Below are 17473 nucleotides of genomic sequence, written 5' to 3'. Positions count from 1 at the left end.
TTTAGGGCCTCTCAGCTCTAGTGCAATACAAATGTTTAACAACAATAGTTATTCTAATAGGGGGGGACACACACACACCCCTTCCAGAAAGGGCATGAGGCCCCACTGCAAGTGACCATCCCTCCTCCAACTAGGCAGGAGGCACCATGCTCCAGTTGTGCTGCCAGCATGCCACATGGAGAGTGAGTAACCCACCTGGCCCACCCAGATCTTCACAACTCCTGACCACAGTGACAACAATGCCTGCATTCCCTCCTTTGAACCGTGCAGTTCTGCTATCAGATTGGACCAGGACACCTGCAGAGAACCTTCCCCTGCCACTGCTTCACCGACAGAAGCAGCAGGAGGGACTCCTAGGATCATACACCCCCCCACAGGCCCCATTTCCGGCCAGCCAGACCTGATCACATTTCTGTCCTCTACTGAGCACGTTTTTTGCTTCCTTCCCAGAAGAGATGAAGAGCTTAGAAAATGAGGAAAATAAATGAGTAACCTGGACTAAAAACATTAGTAGCAATATAACTGTGCATGCATTGGCTTTGGAATCACACCCGTGACCAGCATTAGTACTGTCAGGAGTAGAAGAATATGCCCAAAGCGCACTGTTGACACTGGAAGAGGAAGAGGCCTGAGGGGAATGAAGAGCTGTGTCCCTTTTTAAGATCCTGTTGCTGTCCCTCTGTAAGTAGATAAAGAATTCATGATTTCTCACTCCCACTTTCCTTCCTCACCCTTTTTTGGTATGCAATTGCACCTTTGCCCCCTCTGCCGAGAAATGATGGCTACAAGGCTGAGAAACTCAGCAATTCACACCCCAGTCTCCCCTCTCCAGCAGTAGCACTAAGGATGCCCACTGTTAGCTTCAGCCATTCATGCCCTTATCCCACTCTCGAGGTAGGGTGCAGTTTAATCAAACCAAGTGTTTAAACAGAAATCCAAAATAAACCACAATAACTAAAATGTGAACTTTGTAAACCTTCTTACACTGCTAAACTGGGATTCCCAGCTATGCTTCCCCTACGCGCACAAGTGACTCTGACCAGCTCTTTCCCGAGGCTGCATGAGAGAGCCTCCACCACTTTGCTTTCTATGACTTTGGGGCTTAGCAGGTAAGAGCTGTAATTGCAGGGAAAATCCTGCTCAGCCCAGGACTGGAGCATGCCAAGTGAAAACAAACTCTTTGGGGAATTTAGCTACTAAGCTCTAACAGGACTCGACTTGAGCACATGTAAAAACTGATTTTTCAGAGGCTTGTAAGCTGGTTAAGTGTGGTTGGATTGTCATAGGGACAACAAAAGGTACATCCATGACAAAAAGGCCACTCCTCTTCCAAGCTTCAAGGCCCTGCTCCAAAGCCTGGGCACAACAGACCTTCTCAAAGAATAAATCACCTGAAGTTTTTAATACAGGTAAAACATGCATTTTTCCTAGCCTCTTTCTTAGAAAGAGCTTAACCATTTTGGCTGAAGTTTCCAGAAAACTTCAGCTTGAGGCAGACAGCTGACATGGAAATTTTCAGCCCATACGGTTATTTGGCAAAAAGTGCACTAATACATTGCACAAACTTTTAGGAAAAATGCAGAGGAAGTAAAACTGACTCATAGTTCCCTTCTCTTCACTCTCAGATTGACAACTGCCTTACGTTTTGTCCAAAGCATGACTACAGTCGCAGAGTAGCAATTTGAAATAAACATACACATGTAAACAAATCTATAACTAGTGTTTTAATTTTTATTTCCATCCCCCACAGGCAGGTTTTATATAAATTTCCAAGAGCTTTCTTCCCAGGTGGGGAGTTAGACTGGATGTCCTTACTTGCCTAATTAGATTATAAACTCAGTGGGGCAACAACCTTGTATCTATAAACCACGATGGACACCTATAGTGTTATAGAAATGACAGATTTCACCAAGTTAGGCTTAACAATAAAGCAATTCAATTTCAGAGTCTCAATGCTGGGATTTTTTTTTTTTTTTTTTTTAAATACACTTCAAATCAAAGTATCCAGTCAGTGACTGACAACCACTGCAATAATGGCAGACACAATCATCACTGTTTCTGATGTTTCACTCCATCATTGTACAGTTTTGCCAAGTAATAGATCTCTGCTGACTCTTTCCGGCTGGACTGAGGCTTTATAGTTCGCACGTCTTGGAAGTGCTCCATTAGTCTGTTTTGGAGAAGATGGGCTTCCCGTCCATCCCAGAATTTACAGAGGATGGTTCCCCTTGGCCGCAAGATACTTTGGGACAGATCCAAAAGGATCAAGCACAAGTTAATCAACTTCTGATGATCTAGCTCTCGGATCCCTGTGGCATTAGGTGCCATGTCACTCAAGATAACGTCTGCCCTCTCTGTAGGAAGGAGCTTCTGGATCTTCTTAAGCGTGACTGGATCTGTAATATCAGCATTGGGAAGGAAGACTGCTCCTTCCAGAGGGGAAACATGAAGAAGGTCAACTCCAAGGACAAAACCAACAGGGGCGTTAGGATCTAGGAAACAAAGAGTTAATGCAAGAATGGAAGATGCAAGACACCTCCTTACCTCCAAATTAATCACTCTTATTACAAGAGCTGCTAACAATACAAGTCATATTCGTGAGTTTCCCCAGAGTTCAATACACAAACCTACACCACACATTGACAAAGTGCCGTCTAGTCCTCCTATAACCAGAATGCTCATTTATTATGTTCATCTCACCCTAGTTATTTTTAGCAAATTTAAAAAAAAATAAAAGCAAGCTTTCTTTAAAGATCGATATTCCAGAAAACCTCTTCATCCATCTCTACCCAGTGTGTCAACAGTGAGACTGTGCTGGAGTCAGCCAATAACAACAGTTCTTTGCCCTGTTATACAGCATCTTACAAACATTAATGAATTAAAACACAACACCTCTAGGAGGTCAATGTTACCACCATGTTTATAGAAAGGGAAATTAAGATACAGAAAAGCTAAGCTTCTTGCCTAAGGTTACCCACTAAGGGCTGGTCTCAGAGAAGTGGATTTACTACAGCGATGGAGCAACCTCTTCCATCACTGTAGTAAGTATCTACAGTACAGCATGTTTCTAGCATAGACATATCCTAAGCTAGTGGCAGAGATGGGGACAGACCCCCTCTTCCCCTATGCCCAACCCTCTATAATACCCCATAGAGTAGCTCAATGTAAGAGCTTTACCCACTTCTACAATAGATCAGCTATCTCCTGGGTTCTCACAACACATTTTTGGTGGCCTCACAGTGTGGCCACCCACTGTTGCTGGTGGCCGCTCTGACAGTTTTTCCTAAAATACTTAATTAACTTTAGGAAAAACAAAAATATGCACCTATAGGCATTGGCGCCAACTCCAGGGGTGCTCCAGCCCTGGAGCACCCACGGAAAAAAGTTAGCAGATGATTAGCACCAACCGGCAGCCAAGCTCCCCCACAGCATCTCCCGCCCGCCTGCAGGCAGCCCCACTGATCAACTCTTTCCCCTCCCTCCCAGCCTGCCACAATCAGCTGTTCCACGGCGTGCAGGAAGCGCTGGGAGGGAGAGGAGGAGCAGGGATGGGGCATGCTCAGGGGAGGGGGCGGGAAGAGGTGGGGCGGTGGCAGAGCAGAGGTGGGACAGGGATGAGACCTCGGCGTAAGGGGTGGAGTGGGGGCCGGGCTGGGGGCAGAGCAGGAGCAGGACAGGGCTTTCGGGTGGAGTTGAGTCGGGACCTGGGGCAGAGTGCGGGCTCGGGAGAAGATGTGGAGTGGGGGCAGGCCTGGGGCAGAAGGGGGGTTGAGCACTCCCCGGGGTACAGAGAAAATTAGGATATATGCATATATGTGTCCTAATCATTGTAATTTATTTATGTAGGATTTTTTTTGCAAACTCAATAATAAAAACAGCATACAGTTGTCTCTATTCTTTACTGGACCTAAACAGAACAGAAACACAAATATGGTGCTTTGCACATTCTTGTCTTTTTTTTTTTTTTTAAATAATATAAAGACTTGCTAGATATTAAGTCTGTGAAAAGTGATATTAACAAACACACAAATATCACTTTTCACAGCAGACTTACTCAGCCGCCCAGCAAGCCCTAGAGGGGGTGGTGGGTTTGGAGGCAGAGGGAGCCAGGGCGGAGGGCACTGGGGGGAGGCAGAGGGGGCCAGGGTGATGGGGGGGGGGGGGGGGGGAGGTGAACTCAGGGCTAGAGCCCACCACCACCTGGCCAGGGAATGAAGCTCGAAGCCCCAGGGCTGAAGCCTGACTTCACTGCCCCCGGGAAGGTGGGGAACTAGGTGTCTGCTCCTCCAGCTTGTGTCTCTCCAGAGGGGAGCAGGGCCCAACCACTGCTGGCAGTCCCGGTGGAGGGGCCGCTGCTTTACCCCCCTCCCACCCCCATCACTGCCCAGGAGGCTGTGGTCGCAAGAAAAGCCCAGGTGGCCGCATTTGAAAAATGCTGGGTACTCCCTAAAGATGGCTTCTCCACCCCATAGGAATTGCTCCTCTTTATTACCATCATGGTTACAAAAAGCCCCACATACTTTAAACAGCTATTAATGACTGTACTGAATGTAAGCACACACCCACATTCAGCTGTCTGCAGCACAGCTAAATCTATTAGTAGAGCAGAAGACACTCCTCACAGACTGCAGGTTGAGTCAGCTTTGTCTAGTTCTTCTGGGTGCTAAGCGTGTGCACTCACCAGTGCCCAAAGCATTGACTCGCTGTACAGCAACCTGACTCCAAGCTCCAGGAGCTGCCCCGAAGTCTATCACAGAGAGCCCTGGACGAAGAACCTTATGTTTGTCATCTATCTCCAGCAGTTTGAAAGCACTCCGGCAACGATAATTATGTTGTTTTGTTGCCCTCACAAATGGATCCTTAAGATGCCGCTCCAGCCAGCGGTGCTCTGCCCCAGTTTTGCTCTTTAGACATCCTGCTGCAGTGTGGAACCTTTGGCACTGAAGGGAAGTGCTCACCAACCTCTGATAACTATAAAAAAGAAAGGTAAGTTAATCTGTTTCTGCATAACCACTGTGCACTTGACAACCATATGTCTCTAAAGTAACAGACTCCAATTCTAACCTCATTCCTTTCAATCTATCAGTAAGCTCTTCTACAGATGGGACTCCTGAAATTTACTGACTCATTTTAGAGACTATTGGGCACCTGCAGTTAATTATTATAATTATTTTTTATTTGCATTGTAGTAGCATCCAAGAGTCTCAATTATGGACCAGGATCCTATTCTGCAACAGCACTGTACAAACACAGAACAAAAGGATGGTCCCGTGCCCCCAAACAGCTCAGCATTTACAGTGAGATTTTCGTATCCTAAGAACAGTATCAACATTATCCAGTCCTTGAAACAACTCTGCAAGATCGATACTATTGAATACCAGGCCGTCGGATTGCTGTGAGACAGTCACATGTGAAGCTAAATGGTTCTTCTTGGTCCAGTTTCTAGGGAATAGGTGTTCACCTATTGCAACACATACCCCATCACTGTTAGCACAGGGAGCATCTTTGTTGGCAGTGGCAAAGGTACCGTGAAACAAATGAATCTGGATGCCCCTCTTTCTCCTAAAAATAGTTCTTCAAACATAGTAAAAAGACACCATGTTGTAGCTGTTCTGTGGATATAGAGAGGCATTCAGTCACCAGAGCGGTCATTAAAGAACTTCACCCCAACACTAAATTCACTAAGAAAGAAGGTTAGTTAACATTACTCCTCCAAAAGTCCCATTTTCCCACTAATAAACTTAGTGTAAATTCTCCTTCATCTTTCCCAATAACAGCAGTTTTAAAAGCATTGATTCATAGATTTCAAGGCCAGAAGGGACCACCCATTATGATTACCTAATCTCACCTCCTGCATAACAAGACCATAGAATTTCACCCAGTAATTCCTGCATCCAACCCTTATCTTGTGTCTGAGGTACAGCATGTTTTTAGAAAGCTATTCCATCTTGTTTTAAATCTTCAAGTGATGGAGAATCTACCACATCCCTCTGTAAGCTGTTCCAATGGTAAAATCACCCTCACTGTTAAAAGTTATATGTACCGAGTAACAGAAATCTGCATGTGATCCAGAGACAGGGTAACAGCCCCACAAATAGTGGATTAGATTTTCTGATTGGGTAACTCCACATATAAGTGCTGCTTTTGAGACAATCACAAATTCCAATATCAGCTTTGGGCCTGTGTAGCATTGGCACATTGTATCACATTATTCAGGGGCCATGACCCATTGTCACATGGTATGTAATAATGCTGCAAAGGAATAGATCAGATCAACATCACAGTGTCAGACTCATGCAGTAGAATTTCATCCCCATAACATACTGATTTCCCCATTTGGGACAGTCATAATTGTTTTAGCATACAATGGTTAATCCTCTGCATTAATCCTCTGCTTCCAAAAATTTCTTTCAGTTCCAGAGATTTCAAACGGAGTTCATTGAGTGAGTTCAACAATGACTCCCTGCCTTTTCTCCCCCAACTGTCCCTATTTCTAGATTTCAAATATTAACAAGTCTGAAGTTTTTTCCTTTAAAGCAACAAAAGTGGTACCCCTGCCCTATTTGATGCAACAGGCCTTGGGGAAAGGGTGTTTGCGCACACACACACACACACACACACACCTCTCTCTTCCAGGCCCAAATAGGGGCTCAATGGGAAAAGAGAAGAACAGAACAAGGGATATGGAATGAAGTCTTATTCTAGCACTGGGGAGTCACAGCCCGCCCCCCTGCAATGCACCACGGCGACAGGGAGCACCCTGTGAGCAGCAGCAGCGACCGCCCTTAAACCCCTCTCTCTAGGGGACGGTACTGTGGCTAGTCACAAGTGTCTCTGGACCGGGCTGCCACTTGATTCAATTCCCTGCTCCCCGCTGTCTGACTCGCCTCGCTGGGCCCCCTGCCCGCCCACTCACACCTCCCGCCTAACGCAGGAAGAACAAAGCGATCAAACCGCGCAAGGACCCCAGGGCTGAGCTCCCCGATCCCTCCCCCCACGCCCCGGGGAGGGGCACCAGAGCCCCCCACCGGGCCCCTCACCGGCTCATGGCTCCGGCCCACAGCGAAGGGCGCCCGCTGCCCCCCGCCCGGCTCCCAGTGACTCCTCCGAGGCCTCCCCGCCCAGAAACACGCTCTGCGCCGCGGGTTCCGGCTCGGCGCCGGGTGGGGAGAAAGCGGCTTTCCAGCTCTGCGCGCCGCAGCCTCTCTCGGGCGCCCGTTTCGGCTTCTGCTGCCCGTCGGGCCCTTTTCAACTGAGCAACCGCCGGCGCAGCGCCGCTCCACGTGGGCCGGGTTCGCCAGGGGGCGGAGCGGGCCAGGTGAGTGATGGGGGTCGGAGCGGCCCGAGCCGGGGACGGGACAGGCCGGGGCGGGCTAGGTTAGTCATGGGGTGGGGGGGAAGAGCGGACCAGGTTAGTCATGGGGGCCAGACGGGCCGGGCCAGGTTAATGATGGGGGGGCAGAGCGGCCGGGCCGGGAGCGGATAGGTCAGTGATGGGCTGGGCGCTGAAGGGCGGAGGGTGATTGGCTTTAATCAGCAATCTCTGGGGCTAAGTGGGGGGCAGGTCCGGGCACAGCAGCACGACCCATTGGGTGCTACCGCACGCCCTGGTTTGAAGTGGTTTCCATCATACACAGGGTTTATAGTTTGGGCTAATGGCTCTCAGCACCCCCACTATACAAATTGTTCCAGCGCCCCTGCCTGTGTGTCCCATGCGCTGCGGGCGCAGGCCACGGTGTCTGATCGCAGTCTCCCAGGAGTGCCCGGCTCAGACCCATCTCCCCTTTGCACAGACAGGTGCGATGTTCACAAGCAAGCTCTTCACACTGGTGCTGGTGGTGCAGCCCCAGCGGGTGCTGCTGGGCATGAAGAAACGTGGATTCGGGGCTGGGCGCTGGAATGGATTCGGGGGCAAAGTGCAAGCGGGTGAGACCATAGAGCAGGCAGCCCACAGGTGAGATGGGCGGGGCACTGCGTGGGCACACGTGCGCCGTGGGGATGTGGGAGGCAAGACCAGATGGGGCGCTGATAGGTCAGTTGGTGGCTCCTTATTCAACCAGAAGAGGCAGGCAGAATGGGTGATCCCTCTCCCTGAACTATTCAAAGTGTCATTTGGCCAGGCATCTCCAAGTTGGGTGTGTAACAAGAGAGTATCACCACCTTCCAGCATTTAGAAACCACGAGTCAGCCTCCCTTTTTAAAAAATCATGAGATTGTTTAAATCATAATGTTTAAAGCCAAAACACTGGGGGGTGGGTTATTTGCTGTTTGGGTTTTGAATCTTTCGCGTTTTTCAAGTTTTTTACCTTCAATGTTGAGGGCTGGAAACTTTCTTTGAAAAATAAAAGCTGAAGCTTTAAGAAAAACATCAAATATCAGGAGACTTGTGATAAAATCGCAAGAGTTGGCAGCACTGATCAGGTGATTTTTTTCCCCCTGCTTACATAATTTATTACACAAGCCTCAGCCCAATTAAATATTACTTGGCAAGTCTGTAGTGCCTTTTGTGAAAAGATCACTGAGCACTTTGTAAACTAATTAAGTATGGCAGGTTGCTAAGGGTTATGTAGAGAATCACTTCACCCATCACTGAAAATCCTTGAGCAGTAAGTAGCACCTATTGCAATAGTCTCGTCTATGCACTACACGAGTTGAGGACATGACTGATGAATAGTGTGCTAAACAATGTAATTACATGAGTTGTAATTTGGACAGGATACCAAGTTAATATCTCTTTTACTAAAAGTGCCAGAGACTCTCTGGTAAACCCGTTTTAAATTTCATCCAAAAGATAAGCAGCACAGTGTTGCCTTGGCTGTGTTGTGGGATTGTTTCAGTAAGGGCTCAAAGGAAGAGTGCCAGCTACTGAGTCACCAGTACTGACTTTCTGCAGCACTTGGGTCTCTCTCCAATTATTGATTGAACCAGCCCACTCCTATTTATCTTGAGGTCTGTTGGGATTGCAGCAGAAGGTAACATGGCAGATGAGCGCTGAATCAGTAATTTCATATAAAAATGAATGTCAGCTTCATATAGAAGAGTTCTTCTGACATAAGCCCATGTCTCCCAACCTCCCAGCCCTTTCACAAATGCCTGAATTTTCCTTCAGAACGGCAGGGAGTTTGGCATTGCTACAGTAAATCTCTGGGTATGTTACACTGGCTAGTTTTGTTTGTTTCTGGGTATTCCAAAGCTCCCTTCTGCATAGAGTAGTTTACTTTGCAGAGAACTGGTCTCTCACAGGGCTTCTTCGGCTGCATTTTATATAACAGCCTTTCAGAGAAGTTACTGACAGTTTATGGAGGGAGGGAGATAAGCCTCCTTTCTTCAGCGTGCTGTTGGTTTGTTAGGCTCTTGCTACTGCTGAAAATAGGGTAAATGGGATGGATGCTTTGAATAATTTAGCATTTAATAAGTACTTGTAAAGTTCTCAAAGTACTGCACACACTAAGCCTCACACCAGCACTGAAGTTCTAAAGTTACTAGACCAACATGTCGTGTTTCATAGGTGTACACTGGCCACTTGCACCATTTTGGATTTAGAAGCTTTGGCTTTAACATGTAGGAGTTTTTAGCCATATTTGGAATGTTTCAGCGATCACAAGCAGGGTGGTCAGCACCCCGACAAAGGATGTTGCTCTGGACTGTATGTAGCAGTTTGAGCTGGAGCCCTCCTGGAGCAGCTCATCAGAGCTGGCAGCAGTGTCACTCTGGGGAACTAACTCAGCCACCAATTGCACCAGCCTGTTGGATCTGGCTCTCTCTTGTGCCATCCCGTCTCTGGGTAGGGGCTTAGCATACATAATGACTAACTGTTAATCTGAGACATGTATCAAATTATGTTTCCTGCTTCAACAGCTACTGTAGCTCACTTGATACACAGTATCCCCTAGAGCCCCCAAACGCCCACCATGTCACTTTAGCTTATTAAGGGAGCAGTGAACTGGTTCATTATTTCTAGTTTAATTTTTTACCCATTATGTTTCCAGCCACTGTGTAGGGAACTGGACTGTACACATTTGTATCAAACTGCTTAGAAAGCCATAGCAGTGTCACACCCAGTGAAATGAAGCCTGTGAAATGATGCTTTAAGCTCTATTACTGAGAAAACATCTATTTTAGACACTATAATCTATTCCAGGAAGATCAACTAAAATTAGTCAAACCGTGAAATCAGTGTGTAATTCTAAAATGGGATTGATGCCAGAGAGAGGTTGATACCTTACGGAGGGTTCCCATTACACTTAACTTGGGAGTTGCTGCCCTGCCAAAAATAATGAAAAAAATCCAACTACACATTCATTTTAAAGTCAGGTCTAACTTTAATTAAATACTGCAGCTGAATATACAGTAGCTTTCAAACTATTAGTTATTGCTGTACATTGGAAGAGCCCTGGACTAAGCTCACAGTTCCATACCTAGTCTGTCAGGGGCAGGCAAAAAAATGCCTAAAGTGCATTAAGATAAATAAAGCAGTTAATCTATTTTTTCCCCCCAAGTGGCCCAAGCCCTGTGTGATGAAGTGGGGAACTGGCTGGCTGGCAACTTCAGAGAAGACATAGCAGAATTTTAAGTATATCCTTTAGCCTCTCATACTTTCACATAGGGTGTACACAGAAAGTTCACTGTAGTCACTGCTTGCTTTTTCATAATGGTTGACACTATTTACACTGGTCTAAATAAGAAGTAAAATATTTGGCATCACATGGATTGTGGTGATATCCTGCATCAGTATTGGAATGAAGCCCAGCAGTTCTGTCCTCTGAACACAGTTCACTACAGGTTTTTGTACTGGCAATTCAGACCTGCAAGTGAAAGCTGTTACATATTTGACCAATAAAATACTGCTGAAGATTCATAATATCTGAATTAAAAGGGGAGCCAGATCAATACTTAAATGAGAGACCTTTTGTGGTACTTAGGTGCACATTGGAAGAGGAGATGACAAGTCAAAAAAGAGACACTCTTCTCTGGGTCAGTGGCATGGCCCCCAGCATGGTGTTTTCAGATAAGATGTAATCCTGGCTATTTGTGCTCATCAGAGAAGAAACTGACACTTTTCATAACAATAGGCAAACCAACCCAACAGTTCTGAACAAATTTCAGCTTTGATCATTGCATCCAACCTTCCAAAATCCCCCCTGCATTTCAGCTGGATATAGTATTGACTTCCTGTCTTGAACCATTACCTAGTATCCTGTGCTATTAAACAGCAGTTTCATTCAGCCTCGGCAGTAGCGGAATTCCATTGGTAAATGCAGACATCCTTATATATCTTACCTTCCTCACCAAGATGTCTGAGGGCTTAACTAAACTGATATTTGCAAAGCACTATGTGCTGCCTTGGGGAAGGATCCCATCGAGCTGCTCAGTATTAAAAGTGAGGCTGGAGGTGGGGAGAGTTTTCACCCAGCTGTAGTGTATCTTAAAAAGGATCTGCCCCTTGCAAGAGGAGTAATGGCTGAATAACTCGATTTAATACAAAAGTACAGAGTTCAACTGTAAAAGGCTAAACCTAATCTTTCCTCTACCCAATTTCTCCAGAATGTCCCTTTTTTTTTTTTTAAACTTGAATTTTTTCCTATAACAAGAATATACAACGTTTTTAATAAGCCTGCTTCCGGCAATGGGCAGTAGGCTTGTCCTAAATCCACCGAGATCTCTACTCACAGGGTGCCATTTTCTGCCAATCCTCCCATGTAGATTCTGGAATACGCCATCATTATCCAAACAGCAAAATTCACACACACAAAGTTTTAACAATTCCCTGCTTTCTGGATTTCATGATGCATCATTTAGGAATGGCTCATTAGCCCTTGCTCTAATAGTTATCTAATGCAGGTGCGTGGTGCCAGCAGATTGCAGGTCCCAGCATGCTCTGAGCCATCTTGGTCCAAGTAGGCTGGCAATTTGGCATTCAGGCTGGACCATTACTTGCTGGGACCTATGCACTTTGCGAGTTACATTTTGCTCTCATCTTACACTGGCAGGTGCATCCTCCACCCTCCTGACAAGTTGCCAATGTGACCGTAAGCTGAGGAAGTTTTAGGCACTCCTGCTTTAAAGTTGTCAACTTCCCCCCTCAATTTCTCTGTCCACATTTGTGCAAAAGATGCAGGCTGTCTCTCTGCCTTCACCCCAGAGTGGTGTGCGTGTGCAGACGTTGACTGTTGAGTTTGTGTTTTCCCACTGCTCACCCTCATGCAAAGATATCTGTCCCTCTTGCAGGGAGCTGCTGGAAGAGAGCGGATTGACCGTAGACAACTTGCAGAAGATAGGTCAGATCACCTTCGAGTTTGTAGGTAACTCTGAGCTCATGGAAGTCCACATCTTCCGGACAGACAGCTTTCATGGAGAGCCAACAGAAAGTGATGGTAGGAGCACAGGGCAAGTGGCAGCACAAAGATTTGTTTGCCCCTATTTCCTAATACTTAAAAGCATATGTGGAGAAGGGGTGATGCTGGTCCCATACTTATGTGGGCCTCTATGATGCACATTGAATTACTCTCCCCCCCACACCCTCAATATTAGTTTTGGACTCTCAGCCCTCATTCTCCTGACCAGAAGCGTCCTGCCAGCGTTTACTAGAAAGCGGGTGGTGGCTGAGTAGGGCTGTGTTGTCTGAGCAACATTAGCAGCCCATTGCCTCCCTGAGTCCTGCTTCTTCCTCTGGACAATTTCCCCCTACAATCCCTCCATAAGGAAGCCAGCTAGCTGTGCAGGCCTATGGATCATAGTTGTTGGAAGTGCTTTCCTTCCCTCCTAGGACACCCAGCATCAAAACAAAAGAGCAGTGAAATAAGTTTACCCAAACCTCTTTATTCTTCCTATTTTAGAAATGCGTCCGCAGTGGTTTCAACTGGATCAGGTGCCTTTCAGTCACATGTGGCCAGATGATGTCTACTGGTTCCCCCTACTGCTCCAAAAGAAGTCGTTCCAGGGCTATTTTAAGTTCCAGGGGCTAGACACTATTCTGGAGCACACGCTGAGACAAGTGGAGGAGGTTTAAGAGGAAACAGCAGCATTCCGCCCTCACCAAATACATCATTGCCCATATTGGGCCAGGCCCCAACTATTAGGTGTTAACATGCCATAGTAGTGGCCATTTTATGCAATGCGCTCCTTTCTCAGCAGAGGAGACTTATCTACTGGATGGGTGGAGGAGAAAAAGTGGCTTTTCTCTTGAGGGAGAACAAAAGACAGCAGTTCTTGTGCTGGTGCAGTTCCAAGGTGTGGGGTGTTTCAGTTATGGCTTGGTAATGACTCCCATAATTCAATGGTATCCCTTCTCCTTTAACAGTTAGATCAATAATCTGTTCCTTCTCAGATGGCCCTCTTTTACATTAAAATACTAAAATGAATATAGGATTCACGGTCTGATTCATGTTCCAGGGAAGTGACAAGATGATTTCTGAAAGGCCCTTAAAAATAGTCCAGAAGCAGGAGACCTGCCCCCAGGCAGCATAGAGACTGGAGTGTAATAGTTAACCACTTTCTGTGAAGAAAGTGGTTAACTATTACAGTGCTACAGCACTGGAACTAGCACTCCCCTTAATTCTCTTCCCCACCCATCCTCCAAACTGGGACAGTGTGTTGCTTCCTCTTATTCAGGGCCAGCTGAGGGTGGAGCATTTTGGGGAGGCTGGGCATGGAACTGTGCATGGCTCTAGTTCTTTTCCTCTCAAAGCAGCAGGAGGTTGTGGCAATGGGTAAAATAAAGCAATGTGGTTGCATAGCATTGCTTAGGCCCTGCCCAGGTTCTCATTTCTCTTAACCTTAACTATTCATTCACTGTTTAAATGGTTATTAACTGTCCCTCCTGCTCAACTGTTCATGCTGACAAGTGAACAAGTGCTATAAAGCTCAGAACCTTCAGCAGGGGCTTTGTAATAGGTTTCACCCCAGGACAGCAGCAGGTGAGCCGTACCGGGCTTGGGTCTGCTCCCAACTCAGCATGCAGGGCAATGAGTTTAATCAGTCCATACCAGAAATAATAAAGCCACTCTTAAACTTCTTATACAAGTTTTTTTTTGTCTTACAAATACATATTTTTTAAACACATTGGAGATAGAATCTTGGAATGTAATATAATCTGTAAACATTTCCAGTCTATCAGCTGTAGTAATAGTTTTCTAATTCCTGCAGTTTGATAAAGTGCTTCATACATAAGACTATTTGAGCAAAGCAAAGATACAGGATTTTCCCAAGCAGGTAAAATTCACATCCTCCAACCAAGCCTGCCTCTTCCTATCTCCGTCCAGCTGCTCTGAATAGTCTGTACTAGTCAAAGTGCCATTCCTCATGCACGTGGCAAGCCTTGGCTTGAAGGCAAAGGATAAGAGTTCGTGCCTTGTACCCCTGCCATTCATTCTGTATTACAAACACTCTATTCCCTCTGATACTATTGCAGAGACCAGTATTTTGAATTCTGTCCTCACTTGAGCTGCTGCTTCATCTTTCAGTAAAGTCACAGTCTTGAACTTGTGCAGCTAGCCTGTTACAAATTCAGCAGTGACTTCCATGGATGATCAAAAAGGAAGAGCAGATGGAGCAGAGACAAGAAGAGAGCAAGGCACTGTTTAAACATAGTGATCCCATCAGCAAGTCACAGGTAAGGGGGGGGGGGGGAAAGAGAGATTGATATTTTGGGAAGTTTCCCCATCTGTAAACCCTTCTGTGCAGCTGGTCAGAGTGGGCACCACATGTTGTCCCCTTCCGGTTAGAAACAGTGGTGGCAATAGGAAAGGCAGGCTACATGGCTCTTTTGGTGGAAAGGAAACTAATTTCTGTACTGAAGAGTCAGGTTCTCCTCTCCGGCTTCATACTCATCTACAGACCTGGCTTCTTCAAGACATTCTGGTGCAGAGACACTTGCACTGAAAATTATAAGTCTGGATGCCTTATCTACAAAGTCACATCGCAAATGGGTGGAAGCCCCCATGAGGTCAATATGTGCAGAGAAAGCTTCCATTCAGAAAGACACATGAACTCTTTGGTGCTAGAGCTTACAGCAGCAGCAGGTCTTGGCTAACTGGCATGCCCTGTTGAACTCATTTCCTGTTGTGCTTAACATCAATTCAAAACTAATTCCAGTTATCAGAAAATTTGGCAAGCTAATGCCCTACCAGCTCTGGTGTTGGAAACTGCTTATTCAATGCATTATGTTTTGTTTTCACTATTTCTGTTTGTTAGTCTGAACATAGCATGGACCATGGAAGCAGCTGGTTCTCTTTCCTCTACATTGCATATGGCACATAGAGAACTGAAGTCAGTTGGACTTTTCTACCCTGCACTCTTCCACAGCAGAGAAGTTGAAATAGACGCTATCTCTGCAAACTGCATTGACCCTAAACTGAGAGGAGAATACAAGTGCAGAAGCCCCTTCTCTGCTGCTGGAAGTAGTCATGCCACCACCATTTGGCTTTCAGACCAGAATGGCTAAGTCTATAAAAAAAGGTTTGCAAGTTAAAGCTTGTATGAACCACAATATGAGAGGAAGATGCTCCACAGAGGGAGTAGTAACCAGGGCAGTCCCCCAGGATGTGGCATTGGCTGTATCAGGTATATGAACACGAGGCACTCATTCTCTCTTGAAAGCTGCCCAAAACAGCAGATGTTGTTGAACGGCAACTGCAGTCCTCGGTGAAGCAGTGTATGCTCATCCCTGTGTTCATTCAGGGGCTAGGACAAGGCGACTGCACGAATGGATGTATTCTCACTCAGAGCCACTCCAATTAAACATTTCTTTTTAAGATAGGTTAAGCCTGTGACATATATAAAGCTGATTATCCTACTGAATTCCACAGGCAGAGCCTGAAAGGGCTGCTGCTTAAAGAACAGCAATGAGCAGTTATCCCTTGGACAGCTAACTATTTAATATGCGCTTAAGAGTTTAGAAATAGTTGTTACACTTTCAGGCTTTTTATAACTGTGAAAAGGGCAAAGTTTCTTTCTACTAGAGCCAACTCTTTGCTATGCTGACGATCACCCTCTATCAGACAACTGATACAGGCAACGCAGCTCCCCATTTGATTATATGGGAGATCCAAACTTTTCCAAGACAATGTACAGCATTTTCTTATTTTGATTGTCTACTGTTAAATTAAACAAATAAACTACTCTTTGATTACCAAAAAAATAAAAAGATTTATGCTGGGGGCGCAGGAGCTGGGGTTGACCACAACCAGGCAACACATTTTTAAAAGCATTGATACTGTCTGCACTAGTGTTTAAAATCACATTAAAATGTAATGTAAGCTAACATAAAACAACCTATCTTCCTAGTCTAAACAAGGTCAAGTGGAGAAATGTTTCCTGTCTACCACTCAGGATGGTGGTTTATTATTACACTGTACATACATTTATGGTCTTAGCAATTTGTCCTGGTTTGTGAATAGAATCTCTTCTGTATTGCTTTGTATTCTCTGCCAAAGATTCGCTAGCACCTGTCTCAGGCTCTTGCAAAGCATGGTAGATTAGTTGCAAGGGAAACATTTTGAGCAAGCATTAGAAAGAGTTAGCACTTAAGCTGCTAACACGCAACAAGCAAAGCATTCTGTGTAAGACCTGTTTTTACATTCACCCCTTTAAGAGTGTCAAAAGCCACAGCTCTCCCTAGCCCCAGCACCAAGAAATCGACACACACCGGGCACATTTACACTGCATTAATAGAGTGTGGCTGCAGTTCACATAGCTAGTTTAATCAAGCTAGCTTGTGTGTGAGTAGGAGTGAAGCAAGAGCAGCATTGGTTTCAGCACGGGCTAGTCATCCAAGTAATTACCTGGGTTCTGGACACATTTGTACAGTCAGCGCTGAATTGTGCACTGCCAGGGCTTCACTTTCCCAGTAGCTGAGCTAGCTAGAGTAAAGCGAGCTTGGCTATGCCTACACATGCTGTAGTCACATCTGATGATTGCAGTGTAGACAAACTCAGTGTCCTATGTAGGACAATCTAGTGTAGCCCCTGTCCCACAGTGGTGATTTCTCAAAGATGGAAGGGTCCTGCCTGTCCCAGACACCAGAACACTGATTAGCTTATTGACATATGTCAAGTAACTTTGGTTATTTCAATCCTAGTTCCTCTTGCAGCAGAAACTAGCCAACACTATATATAAGAATCAGAATTCTAAAATTAGAGAAGTTGAATATATCCCCCTTTCATGGGCAAGTTACCTAGAATAGGGAAATAATTATGGTCCAAATTTGACAGCTCATTCTTCCTAGTCAGTGTGTTTCCTTTTCACTCACTTGAAGCTTATTGCCTCCTTCACCTCAAGGCGTTTGTCTTCATCTTCAAGAGACGATGATCATGGTGGTACTGCCAGAAAAGAGTGGCAGCATCACCATGATAAATACTGACTCTTGCTGATGAACTGAACATTTTCAGTCCTGTCCTGGTTATGTAACAATTGATAGTAGATCAGAGGGAACATCAGCCTTAGCCAGTTTGGGATCTTACAGGCAGCCGTCCTC

General features: G+C 45.8%; 2 protein-coding genes across 2 annotated transcripts; one reads left to right on the top strand and one right to left on the bottom strand.

Annotated features, from left to right (window-relative positions):
• Positions 1 to 1978: 1978 nt before the first annotated feature.
• Positions 1979 to 7102, bottom strand: MRM2 (mitochondrial rRNA methyltransferase 2). Its single transcript, XM_065412350.1, has 3 exons — positions 7041 to 7102; positions 4682 to 4971; positions 1979 to 2492 (listed from the first exon to the last, which is right to left on the bottom strand). Exons 1-3 carry the CDS (start codon positions 7046 to 7048, stop codon positions 2050 to 2052), a joined length of 741 nt encoding a protein of 246 aa, XP_065268422.1. The 5' UTR covers positions 7049 to 7102; the 3' UTR covers positions 1979 to 2049.
• A 194-nt stretch (positions 7103 to 7296) lies between these two features.
• On the top strand, positions 7297 to 13027 carry NUDT1 (nudix hydrolase 1). Its single transcript, XM_065412638.1, has 4 exons — positions 7297 to 7318; positions 7794 to 7954; positions 12229 to 12374; positions 12837 to 13027. The coding sequence occupies exons 2-4, from the start codon at positions 7803 to 7805 to the stop codon at positions 13007 to 13009; spliced, it is 471 nt and encodes a 156-aa protein (XP_065268710.1). The 5' UTR covers positions 7297 to 7318; positions 7794 to 7802; the 3' UTR covers positions 13010 to 13027.
• Positions 13028 to 17473: the final 4446 nt, after the last annotated feature.

The sequence above is a fragment of the Emys orbicularis genome, chromosome 10, assembly GCF_028017835.1.
Source record: "Emys orbicularis isolate rEmyOrb1 chromosome 10, rEmyOrb1.hap1, whole genome shotgun sequence".
Lineage (NCBI taxonomy): Eukaryota > Metazoa > Chordata > Testudines > Emydidae > Emys > Emys orbicularis.
Note: the sequence above shows the minus strand (reverse complement) of the source record. Positions and strands in the feature narration are given on the sequence as shown.

What these genes read in the sequence shown, in the direction of transcription:
- MRM2 (XM_065412350.1), bottom strand. An exon ending in AGTCAATGCTTTGGGCACTG is followed by an intron (nt 2,493 to 4,681) that starts GTGAGTGCACAC and finishes TTTGTTTCCTAG; the next exon opens with ATCCTAACGCCCCTGTTGGT.
- NUDT1 (XM_065412638.1), top strand. Translation starts at nt 7,803, where the DNA reads ATGTTCACAAGCAAGCTCTTCACACTGGTGCTGGTGGTGCAGCCCCAG. An exon ending in ATAGAGCAGGCAGCCCACAG is followed by an intron (nt 7,955 to 12,228) that starts GTGAGATGGGCG and finishes TCCCTCTTGCAG; the next exon opens with GGAGCTGCTGGAAGAGAGCG. An exon ending in AGAGCCAACAGAAAGTGATG is followed by an intron (nt 12,375 to 12,836) that starts GTAGGAGCACAG and finishes TTCCTATTTTAG; the next exon opens with AAATGCGTCCGCAGTGGTTT.